The sequence below is a fragment of the Saccopteryx leptura genome, chromosome 2 (genome assembly GCF_036850995.1).
Source record: "Saccopteryx leptura isolate mSacLep1 chromosome 2, mSacLep1_pri_phased_curated, whole genome shotgun sequence".
Taxonomy (NCBI): domain Eukaryota; kingdom Metazoa; phylum Chordata; class Mammalia; order Chiroptera; family Emballonuridae; genus Saccopteryx; species Saccopteryx leptura.
This window is the reverse complement of record NC_089504.1, coordinates 28,971,637-28,996,959: the sequence shown is the minus strand read 5'-3', so window position 1 is coordinate 28,996,959 and position 25,323 is coordinate 28,971,637. Positions and strand designations below refer to the sequence as shown.

The 25,323-nt window shown below is 39.6% G+C and overlaps 2 protein-coding genes across 2 annotated transcripts in view; one reads left to right on the top strand and one right to left on the bottom strand.

Moving 5' to 3' along the window:
- The first annotated feature begins 8,334 nt into the window (after nucleotides 1–8,334).
- Nucleotides 8,335–17,553, top strand: NIPSNAP3A (nipsnap homolog 3A). The gene is made up of 6 exons (XM_066365636.1): nucleotides 8,335–8,498; nucleotides 11,492–11,702; nucleotides 13,437–13,592; nucleotides 15,097–15,246; nucleotides 16,565–16,651; nucleotides 16,749–17,553. The coding sequence occupies exons 1-6, from the start codon at nucleotides 8,439–8,441 to the stop codon at nucleotides 16,823–16,825; spliced, it is 741 nt and encodes a 246-aa protein (XP_066221733.1). The 5' UTR covers nucleotides 8,335–8,438; the 3' UTR covers nucleotides 16,826–17,553.
- A 3,773-nt stretch (nucleotides 17,554–21,326) lies between these two features.
- Nucleotides 21,327–25,323, bottom strand: part of ABCA1 (ATP binding cassette subfamily A member 1) — a 132,509-nt gene continuing 128,512 nt past the window's right edge. The window contains exon 50 of the mRNA XM_066367523.1: nucleotides 21,327–24,786. Within this exon, the coding sequence (XP_066223620.1) occupies nucleotides 24,646–24,786 (141 nt within the window). The 3' untranslated portion in view covers nucleotides 21,327–24,645. The remainder of the gene's footprint in view (nucleotides 24,787–25,323) is intronic.

Genomic DNA, 25,323 nt, shown 5'->3' with positions numbered 1-25,323 from the left:
ATAACAGAAAATTGGGCAACAGATATAAACAGGGACCTCAAAGAAAAGGCAACAATATGGCCTATAAAACTATCTTCTTAAATGTTCAGTATACATGAAATTAGGGAAATGTAAATTAAATCAATATGATTTCTCAGACAAAAGATATACAAATATTAAACTGTGGAAGGAATTGTCAAGAATATGGAGAAAGAGGAAGTCCCATTCACTGCCAGTGGAAGTGTAAGTCAATACTATAACAAGTGTGAAGTAGATTCACTAGTTCCATTTACAGGTATATGCCCAAGGAGATATGCACAAAGTTATTCCCTGACACGTTATTTATAAAATAAGCATATGGGAGCACTGAAATATCAACATGGGAAAGAATAAATTCTGATAAACTCAAACACTGGATTACAGGAGAGCAATTAAATGAACGAGCAAGCTCTAACTATTCATTTTCTTACCCTTTAGCAATCACTTAGCTTCTTGAGCTTCTTATTCATTGTTATTGTTTTAATTTGTGAAATGGAGATATCAACTTCACAAAGTGAATGAACGTGAATAAGAAAGAATTAAGTAAAAGACATAGTAGCCATGACTGCTCCTACGTTTTATCAGGCGTATTAGAATCTGCCATTCTCTTGTCTACGAAATGGGTATCGTTCACATTCTGAGAGAAAGAGCAATAGGAGTTGGATATATAACTTGAGAATTATAAGTAAATATTTATTAAAATCTCTTAAAAATGAGAGAGCAGTGAAATAGGAATGAAGAAAAGTTCAACATATCAAATTAGGGTCTAACTCTCATTAAAGAAATGATCATAAAAACAACTCTAGCAACATAAATCTACCAATATGCCTCATTATAAAAAACTTTCAGGTTCAGGACCAGTTAACATTCAATGAAAAATACTATGAAATAGGATTTATACTGACTGAAGCTGCTTGTCAAGTTATGACTTTTCATTCTATATTCAGTTTTTGTTTTGTGCTAAGTGGGAGCTTCAGATAACTCCAAGGGAGTAGGAAAATTGGGAACTATGTTTTTTAATACCCAGTGTCTTTATATGAAAAGAAAATCAGGCCCTGGCTGGGTAGCTCAGTTGGAGCATCATCCCGATATCAAATGTTGCGGGTTCTATCCCCAGCCAGGGCACATACAAGAATCAACCAGTGAATGCGTGAATGAGTAGAACAACAAATTAATGTTTCTTTTTATTTCTTTCTCTCTCTCTCTCTTTCCTTTCCTCTCTAAAATGAATAAAAAAAAATTTAAAAAAAGAAAATCATCTTGAATATGAAGCCTACCTCTCAGAGTATTATTAAGTTATCCTGAGATATAAAGTTAGAATGTTTTTCTGAGGGAATTTTAATCTGAGTAACACTGATTTCCCATAAACTATGTGTCTGTCATTAGTGTGCTTGGGAAAATCCTAGGCTATAACCTGAAAGACCAAACAAAGGACAAAAGAGACCACAGGCTCGCTGCATTTGGACACAGCCTACAAGCCCCTTGCATTAAAGCCCTAGCCCTCAATACAATACTGAGAATAAATAGAACAACAAAGTAGAAAGATGCTGCAAGAGCAATCAATGATGGTCAAGGAAACCTAAAGAAATGGAAAAGCGAATTGATTACTCAGCTAGTAGGTATCTGGGGCCAGTTGTGGAGGTGTAGAGAAACACATTGGAGAGCCCTGGATAATGGCTGTTCACAGATGAGCTCATGGAAAAAAGTGTTAAACTAAATGTACTGGTGCTTAATGCTAAAAGGTGTCTCAACTTATACCTAGGAAAGAAAGTAGCCATATTTAGTAATAAAAATATAAAACAAATAGCACAGGTCCAGAAATACTTCTCCTGTAACATTTCTCCCCAACTCCAGTCGCAAGGAACAAGATTTATTCAAAACAATAAAACTGCAAAGCCTACTTGGGGAAATAATGCCATTTATTAATGAGAAATTTTAAAATATCAGTAGTACTAAACTTACTTTCAAATCAGAAACAAAGAAAACTAGTTAATATAGAACATCTAACAGGGGACATCTTGGATATATATTTAACTCATATTCCCATGAGTTTAGTAATATAAACGATTTGATTTGTTGATAGAAATATTAAATAAATTTTGCTATACTTAATATAGAGCTGTTCACAAACCTTTGCTGCTACTTATTCTAATAAGACTCACAGCAAAGAGGCTGATACAGAAATATCAAACATGTTGACAAGCTCAAGAATCAAATTATTTTTGTTACCAATTACTTTTATTAATAATAAAAAAGAAATTCATAAACATTATGATAATCATTCACCTTTACTAAATATGTTCCTAATACATAACCCTGTATCACACACCACACACACACACAAAGAACTGTAAGCTAACTCCACTCTAAATAACTATAGCTTCAGTTATAGGAACTCAAACAAAAATAAACTTATGCACAAGCTGAGACATAATTCAGGAAAAACTAATCTACAGCACCACCTAGTGGCCTCAGAATACAGTAGTAAGAAAGTTCTTACCAGGGATTTATCACCAAAATACAAGCATCTGGAGTCTACACATAGAGCAATAGTCCTCCTACTCAGTTGGGCCAGCATTGGATCCACCCCACCTCTTCTGCTTCCTTCTGAAGATTTTCATGAGCCTGAATTATGGACAAAACCAAGCACCTTTAAGTGGACTGTTGCCTTTGCCCACGTCATACAATTTCTGCCACCCTTTAACTGTTTGTTATATGATATCTGTTTGTTATATGGGACGCATCTTCACACTTCTCAAACCAAATGGACAATGAAAACAACAAGTTAGAAACACCTCATCTACTGTTATTAAGGATATACATTCGTAATAAAATTTGGCACTGTTTAGTAAAGATGACTGTGTACACATCTTATGACCCAGCAATTCAATTCCACTCCAGGTATATACTCTAGAGCAGTGCTTAGTAACCTCCAGTATGCAGATCCCCAAGGGGCCTAAAAATAGAATTCGGAGGCTCTGGAAAGTTGAAATTTTACCTCTTTATTGTCACCAACTTCTAACTAAAAATAAGTATTTCCTGGCCCTAGCCAGTTGGCTCTGCAGTGGAACGTTTGCCCAGCGTGTGGAAGTCCTAGGTTCGATTCCTGGTCAGGGCACACAAGAGAAGCAACCATCTGCTTCCCCACCTCTCCCCCTCACTCTTCTCTCTCACTCTCTCTCTGTCTTCCTCTCTCGCAGCCATGGCTCGAATGGTTCAAGCAAGTTGGCCCCGGGCACTGAGGATGGCTCCCTGGCCTCATCTCAGGCACTAAAAGTAGTTCGGTTGCCTGAGCAAGGGAGCAGTGGCCCCAATGGGCAGAGCATCGCCCTGTAGGGGGCTTGCCAGTGGATCCTGGTTAGGGCACAAGCATGAGTCTGTCTGTCTGCCTTCCTGCCTCTCACTTAATATAAAAAATAATAAGCATTTCCGTTGAATATGAAATATAAGCAACAATTACAATGTTATTAACAGAACCTGTGACTTTGTGGTCAATATATAACATTGTCAAATTCCACTTAAGAGTTTTCCCACATATCTAAAAATTTCTTTTATGCTCATCACTACTTCAAAATTATGATAGCTATTAAATGCAACGATAAAGCTTGTTATTTAGTACCTTAATAAAGAGGCATGTCTATTTCTTTGTCAAAAAGAATTTACTTGTATAATCTGATGATACTAGCTCAATACAATGTTTTCTTTGTAACCATATGTATTTGCTAAGCATATAAAACTATTAGGGTTCCACAGGCTCACAAAATTTCTAGAGTTTCATGGCACAAAAAAAGATTAAGAATCCTTGCACGCAGCAGAGAAATGTATTAATTACTGCAACTGCATCAAAATACATGACTTTCAAAAACCTATATCAATGCTAAGAATCAAGTGACAGAATTATAGTCTGACTCCATTTCTAGAAAGTTCTAAAATAGGCAAACCAAAACAATATATGGTTTATAGTTATATACAAATGTAGTTGAATATTTTTTAAAAATGAATGAAATTATTAACATGAAATTTGAGATCATGGTTACTTGAGGGAGGTTAGGGAGGGTATTGTAGGGAAGAGAATGTGACCAGAAAGGAATGAGTATTAGGTTTCTAAGTTATTGACAATATTTTTCTTAAGGTTGGTGGCAGGGGCACAGGCATTCACTTTATTATTCTTTTTAAAAGTGTACTGGTGAACTGCGGGGTTCCATACATTGGTGGGACATAAGAGCGAGACTGGGAGACATGGAGAAGAGAGTGGTGGTTATGGGGGGCGGGGGGAGGGAAGGAGGGAGAGGGGGATGAGGAGGGGGAGGGGCACAGAGAGGACTAGATAGAGGGTGAAGGAGGACAATCTGACTCTGGGGGATGGGTATGCAACAGAATTGGATGACAAGATAACCTGGACATGTTTTCTTTGAATATATGTACCCTGATTTATTGATGTCACCCCATTAAAATAAAAATTTTAAAAAAAGTGTACTGGTGTATTATTTACACTTGTACCTATGACCCATATTTCCTATTACATCCTTAGATAGGCAACTTCAGTCCACTCAACCTAAATAACTACCCTATTGTCTAGGCAGGGCACCACATTATCCTATTTTAATAATCCAGATTTATCTAGTGCTTGGAATACCTGTCCTTTGAACTAGTCAGAAATTTAGCATACACAATAATTTTCAAAATGCTTACTCTATATATCTCCCAGGCAGTTTAGAGATTTTTTTTTTTTTTTGTCACAGAAAACCATTTCTTTTTAAATGCTGCTTAGAACAATTTTCCACCACAAATCTAAAATTACCTAAAAGATCACACATCTTTTAACAAATGGTACATGGAACCCATTTTACAATCTGGCTTTGTACCTTAGATGTGCCACTTAGCAACAGTGAACCTGAGAAAATTATCTCTTGGAACTTCACCCTTCTTGCCTGGACATAAAGCTAACTCACAGAGTTTTGAAAATAATTAAAACCTGTGAAAAAGTGAATATGAGATTGCCTTAGACACCTAGCAGCACTTACCAACATTTCCCCTGAGTTGCAGTCATGAATTTTAATTTTCACTATCTGTTAAATATTTTTATCTTGAATGTTCTATCTCAGTGGTCCCCAACCTCCGGGCCACGGACCGGTACCGGTCCATGGGCCATTTGGTACCAGTCCGCAGAGAAAGAATAAATAACTTACATTATTTCCATTTTATTTATATTTAAGTCTGAACGATGTTTTATTTTTAAAAAATGACCGGATTCCCTCTGTTACATCCGTCTAAGACTCACCCTTGACGCTTGTCTCGGTTACATGATACATTTATAACCGTCCCACCCTAAAAGCCAGTCTGTGAAAATATTTTCTGACATTAAACTGGTCCGTGGCCCAAAAAAGGTTGGGGACCACTGTTCTATCTTCCTTCTGGGCCAGATGATGTTGATATCAGGGAACCATGATGGCAAAGCCACAGGGTAAAAGAAACCTGGGTCCTTAATTCACCATAAATATAAAAGAGCTGCCTGCTGCTCTTTATCCAGGGGGACAGTAGATAGAGTGTTGCCAAAGGCACCAGTTCTATATCAAGGGTGTCAGTTCAACCCTAAGTTTGTTGGTTCGAACCCTGATTATGGCTTGACTCCAAAGGTGCCAGCTCGAGCCCCAGTCAGGGCTTAGATGAAAGCAATCAGGGATTCACAATTAAGTGAAACAATGAACTGATGCTTCTCCTGCTCCCCCCCCCCAAAAAAAAAAGACTGCTTGCCAACAAGGAAAACACATTTTAAATTCTTAAAGAAATAAAGTCCTATTGTGCTTGAGACATTATATGTTTTGGTGTCTATTTGCTACAACAGCTGAGCCTATCCCAGGGGTCCCCAAACTACGGCCCGCGGGCCGCATGCAGCCCCCTGAGGCCATTTATCCGGCCCCCGCCGCACTTTCAGAAGGGGCACCTCTTTCATTGGTGGTCAGTGAGAGAGCGACGCAAAGCACGGCATAGCTCAAGTACAGTACTACTTCCAGTGACACGGGACATACGTGTCACAGCTCCAGAAGCACGTCATATCACTTGTTATGGCTAGCAGTGACAAATATGGAACTGGATATTGACCATCTCATTAGCCAAAAGCAGGCCCATAGTTCCCATTGAAATACTGGTCAGTTTGTTGATTTAAATTTACTTGTACTTTATTTTAAATATTGTATTTGTTCCCATTTTGTTTACTTTAAAATAAGATATGTGCAGTATGCATAGGGATTTGTTCCTAGTGTTTTTTATAGTCCGGCCCTCCAACGGCCTGAGGGACAGTGAACTGGCCGCCTGTGTAAAAAGTTTGGGGACCCCTGGCCTATCCTATTTAATATATTCTTCAAAAAGTTGAATCACCCTGACCAGGCAGTGGCGCAGTGGATATAGCATCAGACTGGGACACGGAGGACCCAGGTTCGAAACCCCGAGGTCGCCAGCTTGAGCGCGGGCTCATTGGGTTTGAGCAAGGCTCGCCAGCTTGAGCCCAAGGTAGCTGGCTTGAGCAAGGAGTCACTTGGTCTGCTATAGCCCCCCCGGTCAAGGCACATATGAGAAATCAATCAGGGAACAACTAAGAAACCGCAATGAAGAATTGATGTTTCTCATCTCTCTCCCTTCCTGTTTGTCCCCTCTCTCTGACTGTCTCTGCCACACGCACACAAAAAAAGTTGAATCACATTCATGAATACCAGATACAGCTGAAGGGATCAGAACCAGTCATGAACATACAAAATACTGAGATATCCAGCCTCCTTCCCTCCTTAGTTACAGGAAACTGGCAATAAGGCTTAGTCACAGGGATGCATCCAGCTGCATCAGTTCTATTACTGATTTTTAAAAAGGAGGAGGCTAAGTGATATTGGATACTGGCGAGCAGGGTCCACTCCCTCCCTCCGGCACTTTCTATCCTTCATATCTTACTTTGTTTTTCTTCACAGTATTTATCATTTCTTGGTATATTTTCTCTTCATTTGTTTCTGTTTCCCCCACTCTATTAGTTACGAGAGGACAGGACTTTGTCTTTTGTTCAACTCTGTACCACAGTTCCTGAAAAAGTGCCGCAACATAAAAGGAATTAAAAAATATGGGTTGAATGAGTGAATGAATTGCTAATTCCCTTTTTGTCTAAGAAAATACATTTAAACATAAAGATCCTGTCTGGGCAGATGATGCTTTGTTCTATCTTGCTTGCTTAGAAATGAATGCTCATCAACTGGAAAAAAACTGAAATACTCTCTCAGAATTACTAATTTTAAAAAGCCTCCCTTCTTCAGAGTAGTTGACTCAAAATTCTGCACTAGGCACGACCACTACCACAGGTGACCGCCAGTCTTAACAGTGTAAGCAGTATTACTTCAATGTGTGCGATAATTACTGTGTGTAATTTTGTGTTTAATTATGTATTGGTGTAATAATGTAATTAGTAAGAAAACTGTAAACATTAAATTACTGTAACAACTACTCTTAACACAAGCATTATCAGACGTGGGAAGAGAAGTGTTATTTGGGGGGAGTGGTAGGTAGGAGTGTTGTAAATCCTCATTTCCAAGCAATAGATAAGTCTATAGCTGAACATATCTAAAAATACCAGAAAATGCGTATAATTTGTGGGGGAGGGGAGACTTAGAAGAAAGCAGCTGGAATGTTGAAAGAATTTACCCTGGGGATAAGGGTAAGGGAGGACATCAGAGATCTGCGGTTTTGCTGTCAAGGCTTAAGAAACTACTTCATTTCAAACTGTGTACGTTTAAAGATGATTTTTTCATATCTAGTTCGGTACCCCTACTCCCCTGAGCTCTTGAGAAATACAAGTCACTATTAGGAGCCTACAAGGTCCTATTGGACGGGGCGAGAGGAAGGGCGCGCTTAATGAAGGAAGGGAAGGCTCCCCGGTCTTCCCCTTTATCCATTATTCCGATTAAACTTAACCAGGCAATCATCCCTAGGATACTGAAACGCAAGGCACCACACGCGCGCGCGCGCCCATTCTTCCTTGTCCGTGGACCACACGGCTCACATTCTACACACGACCATTTACAAAGTGCACGCCACTGCCCACAGGAGAGGAGGCTGGGGCCGGCAGGGCGGTACAAGAGGGAGCTCAGACCTCAGCTAACTCCAATGCCACCGCTCACGTGTGGAGTTAGGGTATTTGAGGAAATACAAGGGGGCACCAGGGTGGCAAGGTGACAGCAAAGGCGCCCGGGCTCAGGCTCGCCGACGCCGAGCGCCCCGGTCACGCCTTCTCGGGGCGGGGGGCGGAGCTAACCCAGCCGAGCCCCGCCCCGAGCCTGCTTCCGCCAGCGGTCCGGTTGCTTCTCTAAGGCGGGAAGGCATAGGAAGAGGAGTCTAGTAAAGAATACCGGCTGGCTGCCGTTCTCAGCGCTCCAGGCCGCGCCATGCTCGTTCTCCGAAGCGGCCTGACTAGGGCTCTGGCCGCGCAGACGTTCATGCCTCAGGTACCGGCCGGGGGAAGCGCCCAAGCCGTTCCCTGGGGGCTGGAGGGGCGTCTGTCGGGAGCGGTTAGGTTTCGCGCATGCGCCCACTGGGCTCCCGCTCCTTGACCTGAGTTCGCTGCGCAGGAGTCCAACTGGTTCCCACGCCCAGACCTTCGGCCCACTGTGCGCTGCCTTCTGTGCAGGCGGTGGTGCGTGTCAGGGACCTCAGGCAAATACAGGTGGGGCGGAACGAGGCTTACACTTGTGAGTATGCGAAAGAGTATTGTTACTTCTGAATTATTGTACTATTTCCCATACGAACAACCGTAAGCCTACCTTTGTCCCCGTCCTGTACAATGATTAGATCTTTTAACCTTAGATGAGTAATGTACAAAATAGACTTTTGTGATTCAGCCTTAACTGTTAGGAGTTGGTCTAGTCTGTATATTTAACCAGAGATATTTTTTTCTTTTTGATGTTCAGACTTTCCTCCTTTCTCGGAAGGAAGGGGTTTAACCTAGGGACTGACATGCCAAAGAAGAGCCATTAATGAATGGCCCATTCACCCAAAATTAGCAGTAGTCTTTATACTACTGATTCACTAGCTACTGGGGCAAAACCAAGAATTATTCCTTACAACTTCATTCTGAACTTTATTAAATGTCGGCCTGATGTTTTCTGTAAGTGAATTGGAAGTTATTGCTCCCGAAAACGAGCCAGAACTTGGGGATAAGGGAGCCTGAATCAATTGGAATCCCTCCTGAGCACAGTTCTACTTTATGGCTTGCCACAAAAATCACCTCCCCCAAGCCCACACACACTTATCTCACTGCTGTTTAACCTTTCACTGGCTTCCCCTGCTACTCTGCCTCCTGCTAAAGGTAAAAATTTGTACCTGTTACAGAACAGAAAGAATTTCTTCACCACATGCTAGCAGAGCCAAGAATTGCAGTGAAGAAATGTTGTCTCTTTTATGAATGGCGCCATCCAGAAGGGGAAACTAATGCTCAAAAGCACTAACTCCTCGGTGACATGTAGGGCACAGTCATGAGACATCATGGGTTAGGGAGTCAGGGGTCATGCTGGGTGCTTGTTAGAGGTGAGCAAGCTGATGGAGCACTTCTTCAATTCTTGAGGACAGCTCTGAGGTTTTTTTCCAGGGTTCCTCTGTCAGGTCTGATGGGAAAGTAGCCAGGGGGTGGGGCTACCCATAGGGGTCAGGAACTGAAACAAAACTTAGGTCAAGATGTTATCTTGAGCCTGCCAAAGGTCTGACCCTGTGACCATTACTCAGGTCTGGGCTACTTACTGTCTTCTGCTGTCTCAGGGTTGCTGATTATGTGGGGGAAAGGCTAGGTCTCTGAGGGGTATAGACAGAGAATTTTTAGAGCGAGAATTTAAAACTAAATTTAGTCAGCCTGACTAGGTGGTGGCACAGTGGATACAGTGTTTACCTGGGACGGTGAGAATTCAGGTTCAAAACCCCGAGGTCAACCCACTCCTTAAGAGAAGCAGTCAGTGAACAACTAAACTGCCACAATTACGAGTTGATGCTTCTTATCTCTCTTCCTTCCATTTGTCTCTGTCTCTCTCTCGCTAAAAAGAAAGAAAGAGATTAAAACTAAATTTAATCGAAGCCATAAGGACCCTGGGTTTCATACCTTTGCCACATATTTGTTTCCAAATACAAATTCCCTGAGAGTCAGCTTAAAAGGCAATTGTTTTAAATACTGCCACTGTCCCACTTTCTGATATATTTTATGTATAATACTTTTAAACTATAATACTAGGCAGTTGTTTATTTGCATAATATTTTCTTTTTAGAATTTAGTTAAGATGACACAAAATCATGTCATCCAAAAGTAGGGGCAGCAGCATTTGTGTTCGGTGAGAACACCTGCTCTCCAAGGAAGCCACGACACTTGGGCAATAGGAACATAACTTTAGTAGACATGAATGGAATGAACTCAGATACATAATTAGGATTATAACATTTTACACACAAGTAAAATACATAGATTATGGTATGTGTTTTAATCAAAAATATGTCAGAAAAAGAAGTCTGCTGATCTTATTTGACATACTAGGTAGTCAGTATAACTTGTTCATAACTTTGTTTACACCAAAACTTTTAATAGATAATTCTGATTAATCAGCTTCAGAAAATAGGCACATAATACCCAAACCTACAATAAGATGGATTTGTAAATGCAGGTGCCATGTGCGTGTATGCATACATCTTTATATGTATACACACATATAAATAAATCTTTGTATGTATACACACCTATAAATGCACAGGATAATTTCTGACAGGGCATTTCCTACCTAAAGTTAAGCTCACTCAGACTTGAGGGGGACTGAATTAGAACAAAAACTTACCCAGTGAGCATATAACTAATACAAAAAGAACTAATGGTTCCTAAGGGATCGTTCCATTAACCTGGTTTAATCAGATGGATTAAATGCCCTTCTTCAGATTCATCTGAAATTAAACCGGATAATGATTCAGACAATTCCAGATGTTGATTTTTCCTACAGCATTCATAGCTTTCTGCTAGTAAACATTCTTATCATGCCTGCCAGAACGCCTGCATATTTATAAAGTTCATTTAAATGCATACTGTAACACATAGATAGAGCATCAACCAAAGATAGCATATCAGCTAAATAAGGTAAAACATTTGTACATTTATTAGAATCCTAATTTTAGTTCTTGGGTAAAGGACCTCAGTACCTCCTTATGATTAACGTTTCATGAAAAACTGGCCAATGATAGAGCCCTGCTAGGAAACAGTAGCTGTGTATTCAGCACACCTAAGAGTAGTTATCTATATTGACATCTCTCTAAACAAATGTCTGTGGACAGATGGCAACAGAGGTACAAACATGGACTATGAGTCTAATGAGTGTTCCTCGTTTCCAAATTCAGGTTTGGTTGTAACATAATGTTTTTTAAAATGTTACAAGCCCGACCTTGTCCAGATGTTTGATTTTGCCTTATCTCTCTTCAGGTGTGCTCATCTTTTGCTACAGGACCTCGACAGAATGATGGAACATTGTATGAATTTCGTACCTATTCTCTGAAGCCTCCAAAGATGAATGAGTTTCTGGAAAACTTTAAGAAAAACATAAATCTTCGGACGGCTCACTCTGAATTGATTGGATACTGGAGTGTAGAATTTGGAGGCAGAGTGAATAAAGTGTTTCATATTTGGAAGTATGGTATGAGTCACCAGCTTAAGTATTCAGTACAGATTTGCACTCTGTTAGATGTTCCACGTGACTTACTTCTTGGATCTACATTACTATAAGTACACACATGTTAGACTTTCAAAAAGCAGAACAACAGCAACAAATTCATTGATTACTCCTCCCAGTTGCTAGGTAGCGACCCCTTGGTCAATTCCGTGTGTTATAAATGGCATCTTATATTTCGAATCATAAAATTGTGAGCTAGATATTAAATCTCAGAAATAATTATAAAATAGATTATTATAAAGATGATTTGTGAAGAGTTTAAAGCAGTAACTAAGAGCCCAAGTGGGTTAAGATAAAAGGAGGAGAGGGTTATTTTTATTTATTGTTGAACTGCAGCTGGATTTCAGGATTTTCGTGGAAACAATGAGATATGTAGGAGCTTGAGGGTAGTAGGGTTGGCGGGGATGATAGTGAACTTGTAGGCATCACCTGACTCTGAGATGTAACGACTTTCTGTGTTTCATTGGTACACCCCAGGGCTTCAGGGAATTCACTGTCCTTATGCTGCTCTTGGGAAGTAAAGGCAAAGCAATCAGAGTTCTCTCCCTGTTGAAGCTGACCTACTCCTGCTTTAGTCGGGGAAAGAGAACAGGTTACAGGAATCTGCAGAAGGTTTGTCACTCTGGTGTCAAATCTTTATGAAGTCCACATCAGGGCTTGATGACATCCAAAGGACTTTAAGAATTTCATTTAGTGTTTGGTCATATAAAGTACTTCATCTAATGTTAATGGTGCTCATTCTCTATTTAACATGGCCCTCGTTTAGGGGTTTTCCCTGTTGCAATAGAACAAACCCAATTAAAATGCCGTTTATGCTTTAATGTGCAAGAGGTAGAACTGTGTTCCATTTAAAAATTACTAGTAAGGTCCTGGTTCAACTGACCTAGGCTCCGTGGTAGATGTTACTCCTCATCCATAGCATTAACTATGGAAAACTTTTACCATCAGTCTTATGAGGCCCTAATAGTAAATGTAGTACTAGGCCTATGTGTTAATAAATACATATACCTGTTTGGGTAACAAACAGAAGAAAAGAACCAGGTAAAACAATGGGTGACAATAAGTAAGAGAGTCAGCACTGTTTCTTTGGAAGCTGCTTGTTCAAAGAAGATGAGGCTGTAAACTTGCCTCTTAATTTCATTTATGTTCAATTTAATTCAAGGTGTCTCCTGACCTGCCCACCATCACCAGCACAGCTACCAAGGGAAAAGTCTTTTCCTAAACTGGCACTATAAAGGTCTCAAAGTCCTAAGAATAGTTAACATACATTGAGTACTGATGCCAAACACTGCTCAAGGCTTCTTTCATATGACAATTCATTTCCTCCTCTCCACAAGCCTGGAGGTGCAGATACTGTACCATCATCCCCGTTTCACAGGGTAAGACAGACAGATCAGATAACTCACCCAGTCACACAACTCCCTACTAAGTGCTAGAGTCTATAAAGTCTACTCTGGCATTATCATTAGCTATTTATAATTCTACACCCCTTTCAGGCCAGGAGAAACTTAGGGACAAATGTCACTTCTCTTTTTGGGGGAGCAGTGGGGGGCTGGCTGCATTTCCAGTGATTTAACACAGTGTTCCTATGTGGCCTTGATGAACATCTATCTGCTGAATTGAATGACATTCAAAAGAGGTCTAGATGATTATAAACAAACAATTTTTCTTTTTTTCTTACTCTTTTCCTTCCCATAGATAATTTTGCTCATCGAACAGAAGTTCGGAAAGCCTTGGCCAAAGATAAGGCATGGCAACAATTTCTCATTCCAAATTTGGCTCTTATGGACAAACAGGAGAGTGAGATCACTTACTTGGTACCGTGGTGCAAATTAGAAAAGCCTCCGGAAGCAGGTCAGCCCTCCCCTCCTCGTCACTTTGACTTTTGATGATGAAAATACTAAAGATTTTAAACTATAAAAATTAAAGTTTCATAGGAAAAAAAAATACACTATCCTCTTTTTAGAGAGGAATATATTGTGATTATAAAAATGAAATGAATTTGAGCTCTTTGCTTCTCATTAAAACAATGAGCCTTAGAAGTGTTTTTTCAATTTGGGAGAAGCTCTTCAAGTTCAGGTGTGAGTGTAAAATATTGACATGGGGTGGGGAGTGGAGGCTGAGAGGTGGGGGATTTGAAGCAGAGAAAACATGTATCGGTTGGTGAAGGATCACGTGTGAAATTTTGTCATTGTTTCAGTATTTTTTTACACGTTATAGTTAATCTGAAAATGTTAAGTGCATCTGTGCTTGTCAGACTGACAGGGAATGAATTAATTTAAACTGTTAGACTCCATTATTATATTTTAACTTACTTGTTTTCTTCTTTCTCAGTTTGAAAATACAATACTCACAAAAATTAGGGGATGTTTTATCGCTTCATTTTTGAAATATCCCCTAATTTTTGTGAGCAGTATAATTACTAAATGCTTGTTTTCTTGTGGATTTTACTTTCTTGCTGACTTTAAGGAAATACTTACCTCCACCTAGTTTTATTGATTTTTCCCATAATACAAATTTTGTAGTGTTATCTTAGATGACGAGAGATTTGAAAGTCTTACTTGGATCCTTATGGAGCTCGCCTTCCCCTCGGCTCTCAGCGTAATCTAAACGAACGAAGTGGCTTCTAGAACAGTGTCGGGTCATGGTTCTCTTCCTCTGTGTCGTTCATAATTCTTTAGTGACTTTCCCTTTCTCCCTTTTATTTCTCAAATCTGCTAGTCCCCTAGTTTCTCTCTGTCTGTGCCATCCTTCTTAGTAGAGGTAAAATGCTTTCAAGTGTTTACCTGGATATTTAGGAAAAATAAAACTATCCCCTTCAGTGTTTTAGGGAGTTTTTTCCCTTAAAATCTCAGATACCACTTTGGATACATTGTTTGCTTGCTGTTCCTGTTAGTAGTGGAGTCCTACAGGGGAAAGTAGGCAAACAACAGTATTTCTTGTCAGAATTGAAAAGAAGGAAGTATAGATCAGAAAATAATTTTCTTACTCATTTCTTACCTCAAAATATAGACTCGGGCAGCTCAAAAATCCTAGTCCTATTACACATTCTCAGTATTTGTTTTATTGACAAATTTTATGGATTAAAAGTATTTCCGATAATGGTATGATATAGCGTCCTTTTTGTTTTGTATGATAAGATTAACAGCTGATCCATAAACATGGACAAAGACTTGCTAAACATAAAAACAAGGAAAAGTAATGCAGAGTTCGTAAATGTGTCCACATCAACACGTATACGTATGTGATCCTCCAAATGTGTAGATGTACATTATTAATTTGCCACTAGATCCGTACTAACCTGTTAGACATTTCTTAAATATCTTTTGTAAAATAATTACTTTTCTTCCACCTCTAGGAGTCTATGAACTGGTTACTTTTCAGATGAAACCAGGCGGGCCAGCTTTGTGGGGTGATGCATTTAAAAGAGCAATTAATGCCCACGTCAATCTAGGCTACTCAAAACTGGTTGGAGTTTTCTACACAGAATACGGAGCACTGAACAGAGGTACAGTTGTCCATTTCTTCTATGAAATTGCAAAGTATATTGCTGAACTACGAAGTTCTTTGGGTCACTTTGTCTCTCTTTTTTCATTATGGTATAGATTTTAATTTTATTGCCAAACTTTTAGAGTGAGTCACTTAACCTCACTGTGCCTTGCATGGCTCACCAATAAAATGATGATTGATAATAACCTACCACCTAAGATTATTATGAAGACGAAATGAGTTATATCATGCAAAATGGTTTGAAGCGGGCCTGACACATAGTAAGCACCCAGTTAATGTTAGTACGTATCTTCGAATTGTTATTACAGATACACATGTAGGTGCTGCTGTAAGGAAGTTTATGCATTGTTTTCTATGGGGGATGACACATACTCGGAATGTATATAATACACTCGTAATACACAAATAGACATACATGCCCATCTTATACATCATGTGTCAGTAAGACCCTAATTTTATTTTGCTCATATTTTTTAAAGAAAACACACTAAATATTATCCTAATTCATAATTATGAATTAGATCTCAAAGAGGTTTTTCTCTGGGTGGTTAAAATAGTGCTACTTTTAATTTTCTTTGATTCATCCAAATTTTTAGTAATAAAGTTTTTTTAAGATCTTGCTTTTCCAAAAAAAAAAGTAAAATATAGTAGGAGGTATGAAACCTGGGTCTAGTCTTGATTATCAGTGTCTTTAGCTATATTATGTTACTTCCCCTATCCAGCTTTGTCTCATCTATAAAACCAGTTTATTAATCAGTATCTCTCCTAAATCTCTGAGTTGTCCGAAATGTGTTATTACTAATTTACTTAGTTTTTGTGTGTGTGTGTGTTTGTTTTTGTATTTTTCCAAAGTGAGAAGTGGGAGGAGGCACACAGACAGACTTCCGCATGCGCCCAACTGGGATCCACCCAGCAAGCCCACTAGGGGGTGATGCTCTGCCCATCTGGGGCATTGCTCCATTGCAACCAGAGCCATTCTAGCACCTGAGACAGAGGCCACAGAGCCATTCTCAGCGCCTGGGCCAACTTTGCTCCAATGGAGCCTTGGCTGCGGGAGGGGAAGAAAGAGATAGAGAGGAAGGAGAGGAGGAAGGGTGGAGAAGCAGATGGGCACTTCTCCTGTGTGCCCTGGCCGGGAATCGAACCTGGGACTCCTGCACGCCAGGCCAACGCTCTACCACTGAGCCAACCAGCCAGGGCAGTTTTACTTTTTGAATACTCAAGATTGTGACTTAAAGAGTAAAACTCAACATACCTGATTAGTTTTTCTGTATATTTTATTCGTAGTAATGTTATACTTGGGCTTCTTTCTGCAGTTCACGTTCTTTGGTGGAACGAGAGTGCAGACAGTCGTGCGGCTGGGAGACATCTATCTCATGAAGATCCCAGAGTCGTGGCAGCGGGTAAGCTATTTCCCTAGGCATGGCTTACTCTTGGGACAAATTTAATTTAGTCAGGAACTTTGTATGCCTTCTCATATAATGTTTTCTTTTTTTCTAGTTCGGGAAAGTGTCAGTTACCTAGTGTCTCAGCAGAATATGCTTCTGATTCCTGCATCATTTTCACCTTTGAAATAGTTTTCCACTGAAATGCAGAGCATTGCATTAACTGTCTTAAGATGTATCTGCTAATCATGCTTAAAGTCTCCCAAAAGAACCTCACTTTTAGTTGAAGAAGGTGGTAAGTTGATTCACTATGTCTCTGCCATTTTAAAGCCACCTCTGTTCTTAGTCTTTACCGCCTCAGAAAATTGTTCTGTTCACTTTGCCCATGATATTTCAGAAGCTATTATATATTAGAGATAGTTGCCACTATTCATGATCTTGATTTTTTCTCTTTCAGAATGTCTCTTATTCTCTATTTTAATGACCCATTGCTTTATAGCATGTTCTTATATTTAAATGATGTTTCTGCATTTCTGTGTCTGACAATATTTTTAAATTATTTATGTGCAGTGTCTATATTTTCAAAGTGTCTATTTTTTCTGAGATTTAAAAAAAAATTTTTTTGACCAGTCAAGTTTATTTTGTAATATAAAATGGAATTCATAAGAACATTAGATCAAATATATTCCTTTACCTTGGGAGACTACCTATGTCGTCTGTATCAATGACAGTTTTCACATTATTAGTCACTATGAATTAGGTCTCAGTGTTTTAAAAAAACCTCCAGATGACTTGTTTCATATGCTGAAATGTGTTCATTTACAGTTAGTTTTATTAATTTCGGTTCATTTGGGGACACTAACAATGATGCTTGGGACATGGTTATAGAAATGCTGCCCTAATAAAAACCTACATATCCATTCTGGTTTTTTTAATTTGCATTTTATATTTGTATTATCTTCTCTGGACTTTCACTCTGTTGCTATAGTGTAGTGACACAGTAATAACTTACATACATAACTGTGAATGGTAAGTCACACTGAGAAACCAGCATGATAATAATCGCAGAGGAAAGTGTCCTTAGTACCATCACAGACATGCTAGGGTTTTCCTTGAAACACCTTTAATTTGAATTGTAGTTGAATGCCTCTCTGCCTGCTAAAACAAGGTTTTGTACTTTCAAGCTCTCTTGATAGTTTGTTTACAGCTATATTATTTTACATTTCTGAGACATACAGGAAATAAAAGAGTAAATTATGACTTAGCCGTCTAAGGGAAATTTGAACATTCATTGTGTAAGGTTCCTGATAGAAGAAATGTCTAAAAGATTAAAAACCAGCCTGACCAGGCAGTGGCGCAGTGGATAGAGCGTTGGACTGGGATGTGGAAGGACCCAGGTTTGAGACCCCGAGGTCGCCAGCTTGAGCGTGGGCTCCTCTGGCTTGAGCAAAAAGCTCACCAGCTTGGACCCAGGGTCGCTTGCTCCAGCAAGGGGTTACTCAGTCTGCTGAAGGCCCGCAGTCAAGGCACATATGAGGAAGCAATCAATGAACAACTAAGAAGTCGCAACGCGCAATGAAAAACTAATGATTGATGCTTCTCATCTGACTCCATTCCTGTCTGTCTGTCCCTGACTATCCCTCTGACTCTCTCTCTGTCTCTGTAAAAAAAAAAAAAAAAAAAAAAAAAAGATTAAAAACCAAAACAAGACTCTGGCCAGGTAGTTCAGTTGGTAGATCATCTTCCCATTACACCAAGGTGTGGGTTCATCCCGATCAAGAGTCAATCAGTAAATGCATAAATAAGTTGAAAAACAAATCAGTTTCTCTCTCTCTTCTTCTCTCTCTAAAATCAATTTTAAAAAATCAGAAAGGTGAGATGTTGCTCAGTTGCAGACTATTTTAACAACAGACAAGAATCCAAATAAAAGTTTTATAATTCAGCTATTTTAATGTTTCCTGCTTCCCTTCAACGCAAAGCTCTCTGTGGTGTTATGCATATTCACCATCTTTCCTTCCTTACTTTATTCTTCCCTGAGCCCAGTCCAGGGAGGCCTACATTCTTAAACCACTGAAATGGCTCTTCTGAGGGTCACTGAGGACCTCTGCCTTGCCAAATTGAATGGTCTCTCGCTGCCTTTAGCTGGCTCATCTTCGCACTGTTGGCCACTTCTGCCTTCCTGAAACACTTGATTCTGAGCTTCATTCTATAGTCCTACTTTTAGATTTTCCTCCTCCTTGTGGCCCAGTCCCTGTCTCCTTTGCTGGCTTCTCTTCTAAATACGGTAGGATCTTAGAGCTCAATATAAACTCATTCAGTCTCAAGGCCTTACTACCACGTTTGTGCTAACAATTCACATATTTTTATCTTCTTTCCTGTCAATGCTACTGTACTCCTATCTGAGATACCTATTGCCTTTTTTTTAAGTTTGTTTTTTTTTTCTTTTTCTAATCTTTTTTTTTTTTTATTCATTTTAGAGAGGAGAGGGAGAGACAGAGAGAGAGAGAGAGAGGAGAGACAGAGAGAGAGAAGGGGGGGAGGAGCTGGAAGCATCAACTCCCATATGTGCCTTGACCAGGCAAGCCCAGGGTTTCGAACCGGCGACCTCAGCATTTCCAAGTCGATGCTTTATCCACTGCGCCACCACAGGTCAGGCTACCTATTGCCTTTTTAACGCAACCATCTACTTAGTTTGGGTTACAAACTAAGTCACCTTGATAGCTCTTTCCCTGCAGGCTGTCAGATCCTGAATATTCGTTCCTCTTCTTCCCTCTGTCAGTTATTACCACCCTCCACCATCATCTCTTACTTAGCCTCCCTACTATCCTGTCTCCTGGTACAGTCAGCGTTCTTTCTGAAAACAGATTAGGTCAAGCCACTACTTTGTTTAGAACTCCAGTGGTGGATCATTGCTCTTAACAGTAAAACCCAGATATCTTAACGTGGCCTGTGAGGCTCCAAGCTCTGGTCCCTGCTTCTGAGTCCGTCCCCTCCCCCTCTAGAGGCACCGCCCTTCTCTCCCCTGCTCTCCAACTTGCCAACCTTTTTCCCACTTGGGGCTTTTATACCAGGGGTTCTTCTGGAATGTTCTTCCTGCCCACCTTCAAATGCTGGCTTCTAATTTTTTTTTTCAGAGCTGAGCTTAAATGTTACTCCTCAGATGGGCCATCTCTGATTTCTCTGCATCATTGTCCCATTATAATATTTTATCTTCTTGGTATTTACTACTGTCTGAATTCATTTTATTCTTTCCACAGTTCCATTGTGAATCTGAATGTAATTCCCCCACTGAAATTTAACTATAGTAGGAAATCTGTCTCCTTAAATACCTTACCCCCAGAACCTAGAAAAGTATCTCGCACACAACAGAGTTCAATAAATATTTGTTGAACTCTCATAGAATGGTGCAGTGCTGATCAGGATACTTTTAACTGATACACAACTTCACCAGAAAGAACCCTCTGCCAGCGACTAGCCACATAACTTTAGACAAATCCTTGATCCTCTGAGCCACAATTTATTTATATGTCAGATGGTGCCACTTACCTCATGGGGCAGGTATCAGTTGAGGAAATGAGGTGCCTGGCAACACAACTCTTGGTAAATGTAGCTAACTTTCTGTTACACTTTTTCATATTGAATATATTCATTAACATTCCAGAGGTTCCAGATTTTTTAAAATATATAAATGTTTATATTGGCTTTTCTCTAGATAATGTTTTTGTCGAGACTTGACTTGGAATGGTGAATACACAATACAGTGTACAGATGATGTGTTGTAGAATTGGGCACCTGAAACTTGTATAATTTTGTTAACTAGTGTCACCCCAATAAATTCAACTAAAAAAAAATCAATGAGTAACATTTTCATCTAAATTAACCCTTCCTCACCCTCAGTTGTCATCTTTTCACAAAGAAAGTTTTCTACCAATTTCATTGAAGTCGCTGTAGTTTGAACTTCAAGGGGAGAAGACGACGTGGCGATGCTGACACTGGGGGGTCAGCCCGGCACACACAGAGTTCAGACCCAAAACTCAGGCGAGGGCTGCTCATTCCACGATGTCAAGGCTGTTCGGAAGAGGCCACAAATCGAGCCATGATTCCACTGTGCTGCCTAATAGGTGGTGTTTGGTAGGTGTTCTTCAGTACCAAAATAAAGACATTGTTTCTGAGACTTCTGATTGTCCGTGAGCTGTGATAAATACATCCACCTGTCTCATCATAGGTTACGTCTATGTAATCTCAAGTGCAGGCATCTCTGTTATCAGTCTCACTTCTCCGCCCACACTTCCCCCCCTGCACCCCCCCCACAGGCTTGCCACACTGTCCTTCTATTGTGGTTGAATAAACAAGAACACTGAAGGCTGCCTTTGTCGCTTCAATACCAAATGAAAAAATGAAGTTTTTACTAAATAGGCTTCGCTACAGAGGATTTCCAGAGATCTCCACCACTTCATAATCATTGAGCAGAACAAGTTTATCTAAAAAACTTTTAAACTTAATCTGTTACTTTCTTAAATGAATCACGAAAGTGCGAAACACCCTTTTTAAAATTTCCAAGTAGTCCCCTCAGCTCTCTTTTGTGATCAACAGGACATTCAGCCTTTTCTAAAATTTCTGCATTGGAGCCAAACTGCTTTTAACAGTACGTGGTACTACGCATGCGCGAGAATAAATATGTGAAGACCAACAGAACCGTCACAGCTTTATTTCGTGACTCATTACAACATAGAAATGCCTTTAATACTTCATATAAAGTTATAGACAATACAAATTTTTTTCTTTTTTTCCTTTTAATGAAAATGATTTAACTTAGAAATCTATTGTGAAACTTTTGTCTAGTTCTGCAAATTCTCAGATATTCCAGTGCAAAAATAGATCCCATTACAGACAACATAAAGTGCTTGGAATGAAGGGGCAATGATAAAGAAAAATGCACAAGAACATAGCTTCATCCTACGGTATAAGAAGGGAGAAGAGACTACTTCATCCCTACGTAAATATAAAGATTCTATAAAAGGGATGCAACAATTTTAAAGAGAATTAGAGTGATATTACTATAGTACTATATTATTACTAGTAAATATGAACAAGGGTACAAATTAATACCTCAATATCAAAGTGGTTCAATATTATATGACACATGGCTCTTTGGAAAAACATTTTCCTGATCTATACAACCACAAGAAGAAAACAAGACAAATCCCTTTAGTCAATAGTTACTATACAGTGAACAAATGATGTGCAACATTTAATAGACACAATGCATTGCTTTCAGTACAGATATTGAAATACAGTAGTTTGAGGTTTGGTTGTTTTTTTAACAATGAACTGTGCTAGGCATTTAGGTATAGAGGGTTTTGTTATTGTTTTCTTCTGTATTTTTCATATTCACAGTTGTTAATAAGGTTTCCAAGATGTCCACAACAAGCAAAAGCAGAAATCTTTGAACACTTGAGAATGTCTGAAACTCAGATAGTTATATTTCCACAGGGAATATATAGAAATTTGACTTGATTGAGTGTAGAGTTGATTAAAGTTTCTACTCTAGGTTCACTAATTAGGAAAATATGAAAGATTATTACTTGGATCTCCTAAGAGGTAACAGTATTAATGAAGTTGATGTGTAACTGTAGATTGTTCTGAAGAAGAGATCCTTTCAAATCTATATTGAAACATTGTACTTTTTCAAAATAGTTCACAGTGCCTTTTGATGTTTTTTTTTGTTTGTTTTAAATATGGCCTTGAAGTTAGAGTAATTAAAGTAAGGAGCTGCTGCACGGATTTAATACAGTAGAAAATTCAAACATGATTCTAATGAAATAGGGAAAGGAAGTTTGATTTTAAAAAATATTAAACAGGAGAAACTAAGTCATTCTATAAGTTTTATATCATTAGAGAGCATAAAATACAATGATCTCATTATAAAGATCTCTACTTTTTGGAAATACTATGCCTTAATTACTTGTTTATCATTTTAGAAAATAATATTGGCATTCATTTCTAAAAGTCATTTTTCTTTACCAACTAGTTCCATGATAACATTTTGCAAATTTAAAAAGAAAAATTATAGATTAATTTCAAATAGATCTGAAATCTTACATCTTTAGAGTTACTAAATTTTAGAAAAAAGTAATGATGGCAAGAGATCACTTGAACTTCATCAGAGTCGTTCCCTTATATTTTTGTTGTCTCAAGAGGGATGACATTAAGCATTAGCAAAGTAATAGTTCTTTAAAGTTTACTGACTAAAAACAGTAAGACTGGGTTAGGAAAATCTAAAATATACTTCATGAAGGGATAATGGCTATTTTTTTTTTTCATGATAGATTAGTGGTTGAAGAGATGAAAAATTTGAGATTGTAAGAATGCACTAAAATCTTCAAAGCCAATTATTTGAAGGTATTAAATGCCAAAAGCACAAACTGTCTTGTTCAACAACTTTTAAAACTGGCTACCTTCTCTGTAAAAATAGTCCTGGTTTAAGCCTTGTGACCCTTATAACAGTAAATGCTCTTGGCTTTTGCATTGTCGCTATTTTGCAAAAAGTGGGCTGCCCAGTTTTCTTTCATTTGGCTCCCACAACCACAACAGAACAACCTACGTTTGTAAACCAGTTAGCTGCATAACATGGCACAGGATCTCTGAGACTTCATTTCTGCCTACCCCATCCATCCCTCCGTACTCACTCAGCTATAACACAGACTCAAAAATTACTTGATTAATGAACTGAGATGAAGAGCCTTTTGAATGATCTTCAAGAAACTTAAATAGGATGTCATGAGATCTTGACCATCACATGCTTTCTAGTCACAAGGCACTGGTCAGACGATCTATCCGCACACTTACATGAGAAAAGAAAAAGAAGAAAAAGCTTGCCAGGCAATATGGCCATACTCCTCTACACCACAAGCTTCCATAAGGAGGCCCTTCTAAGGTTCAGAAGTCACTGATAGAACTTAAAATTCCAAATAACATGGAAAGTACAAAGACTTTTGTCAAAATACAACTCCCATCTTTTCGTCTAGAATTGAATTTAAAAAGCCAGAAATAATACTATGCTTGTGTCAGACCAGATCTTGAGATGCAGTGTACCGTGTTAGCCGACAGGACAAGGGGACACAGGCCTGCCCACGTGTGAGCGTGTCTCTTTGCGCCCGCGCCTTGGCCTCGGCGGCGGGCAGCCCCCACCACGTGGCTGCTGGGTCTCTGCTTCTCGCCGGGCCCTAAGTAACATTGAAAGAGTCCCAGAAAGATGACCCTGGCGACCCACGACTGAGTGAGGGACAATGTAACAGTGACACCACGTCTCACTTGTCTGGCGCCACCCACAATTCGCGTGTTACCACCACCGGAGCAGCTCACCGAGGAGGGGATCGAAACAGGACTCTCCCTCACATATGGCACCGTTTTGTCACCTGATAGTTGATGATGTAGAACAGCCTTCACAGAAGTGTGCCTGACTCACCGTGGTCCTTCGGGCTTTCTGAGCACAACTTGGCACTAGTAACTCCCATGCACTCATTGCCACCAATGGAGGTGTCACCAGGAAACCAGTCTCCTGGCGTGGCACAGCTTAACGAGTGAGGATGTGTACGCATGCCTTTGATTTCCGTACATAATCACTGGCCACGATTACTTGGTGAATTATTGTCGCAACCCCAGTGAGAATACAAAGGAACAAAATACAGAGTATGATTTCAAACCCCTAGGTCCACTGGGTTCTGCACTCAAGTTTCACAGAGGCATAAGGTAATAAATGAAATTCAAGTTTTTCTTTTTCTTTTCACTCAAGAGCCATACAAGACATCGGCTACAAAGGCACTGACTGCCCCTGTTATGGAATTCCGTTTTCATTGCATTGAATTGCATTGCATTGAATAGTAGCAGTACAGTATCCAGTTTACTTCTTCCCACAGAAGCGTCCCGCTCTTCCCTCTGGACGCTGCGTGCGGGGCACAGGGAGGACAAGAGCCTCCTTCCTTTCCGCCACCCTGGATGAGCAGGATTCTTCACACGTAACTCTCTTTCACTTTCTCATCCTGCAGGAAAGAGGTGAGGACGGCAACATCCACGACCGTCTGGTGTTTGTGTAACGACAGGTCCTTTAAGTGGTCATCATCACTTTGGTCCTTGGCAAAGTTCACAAATACCTGTCAAGAGAAAGAAGGACCCTTTTACAAATACCCCGCAACGGGCTCTCTCCTTATTTAAGTCACATTTTTCCCGATGTGGACGTTAGGTCGGGGAGGAGAATACAAGATTGCATAAATAGATTAACTAGAAAACTGAGTAAGAGGGGAATACTTGAAAAAGCTTTATCCACTTAAAATTAGAAACCTTCTATAGTGACCCCCAAATCACCGGCTGCTCAATCATCTATCTACTCTGGCTTATATATTCTTGATTAAAGGGAAGAAGGATGAAAACTAACAGTTACTGAATACCTACTAAGTGCCAACATCTGGGTGCTGTTATTTCCAAGGGATAAGGCACCTGGCAAAATGTCCGGCCCATTGCCGGTATTCAATAAATGGTAGTTATTAAAATTATTACAACCTGTTCTCATAACTGTATGGAGAGTATTATCTCCATTTACAGATTCAGAGAGGTTTCATGAAAAGCACAGCTACTAGTCCAAGATGGGGAATTCAAGCTCAGATCCCGTACACTGCCCTGGGGCCCACCCT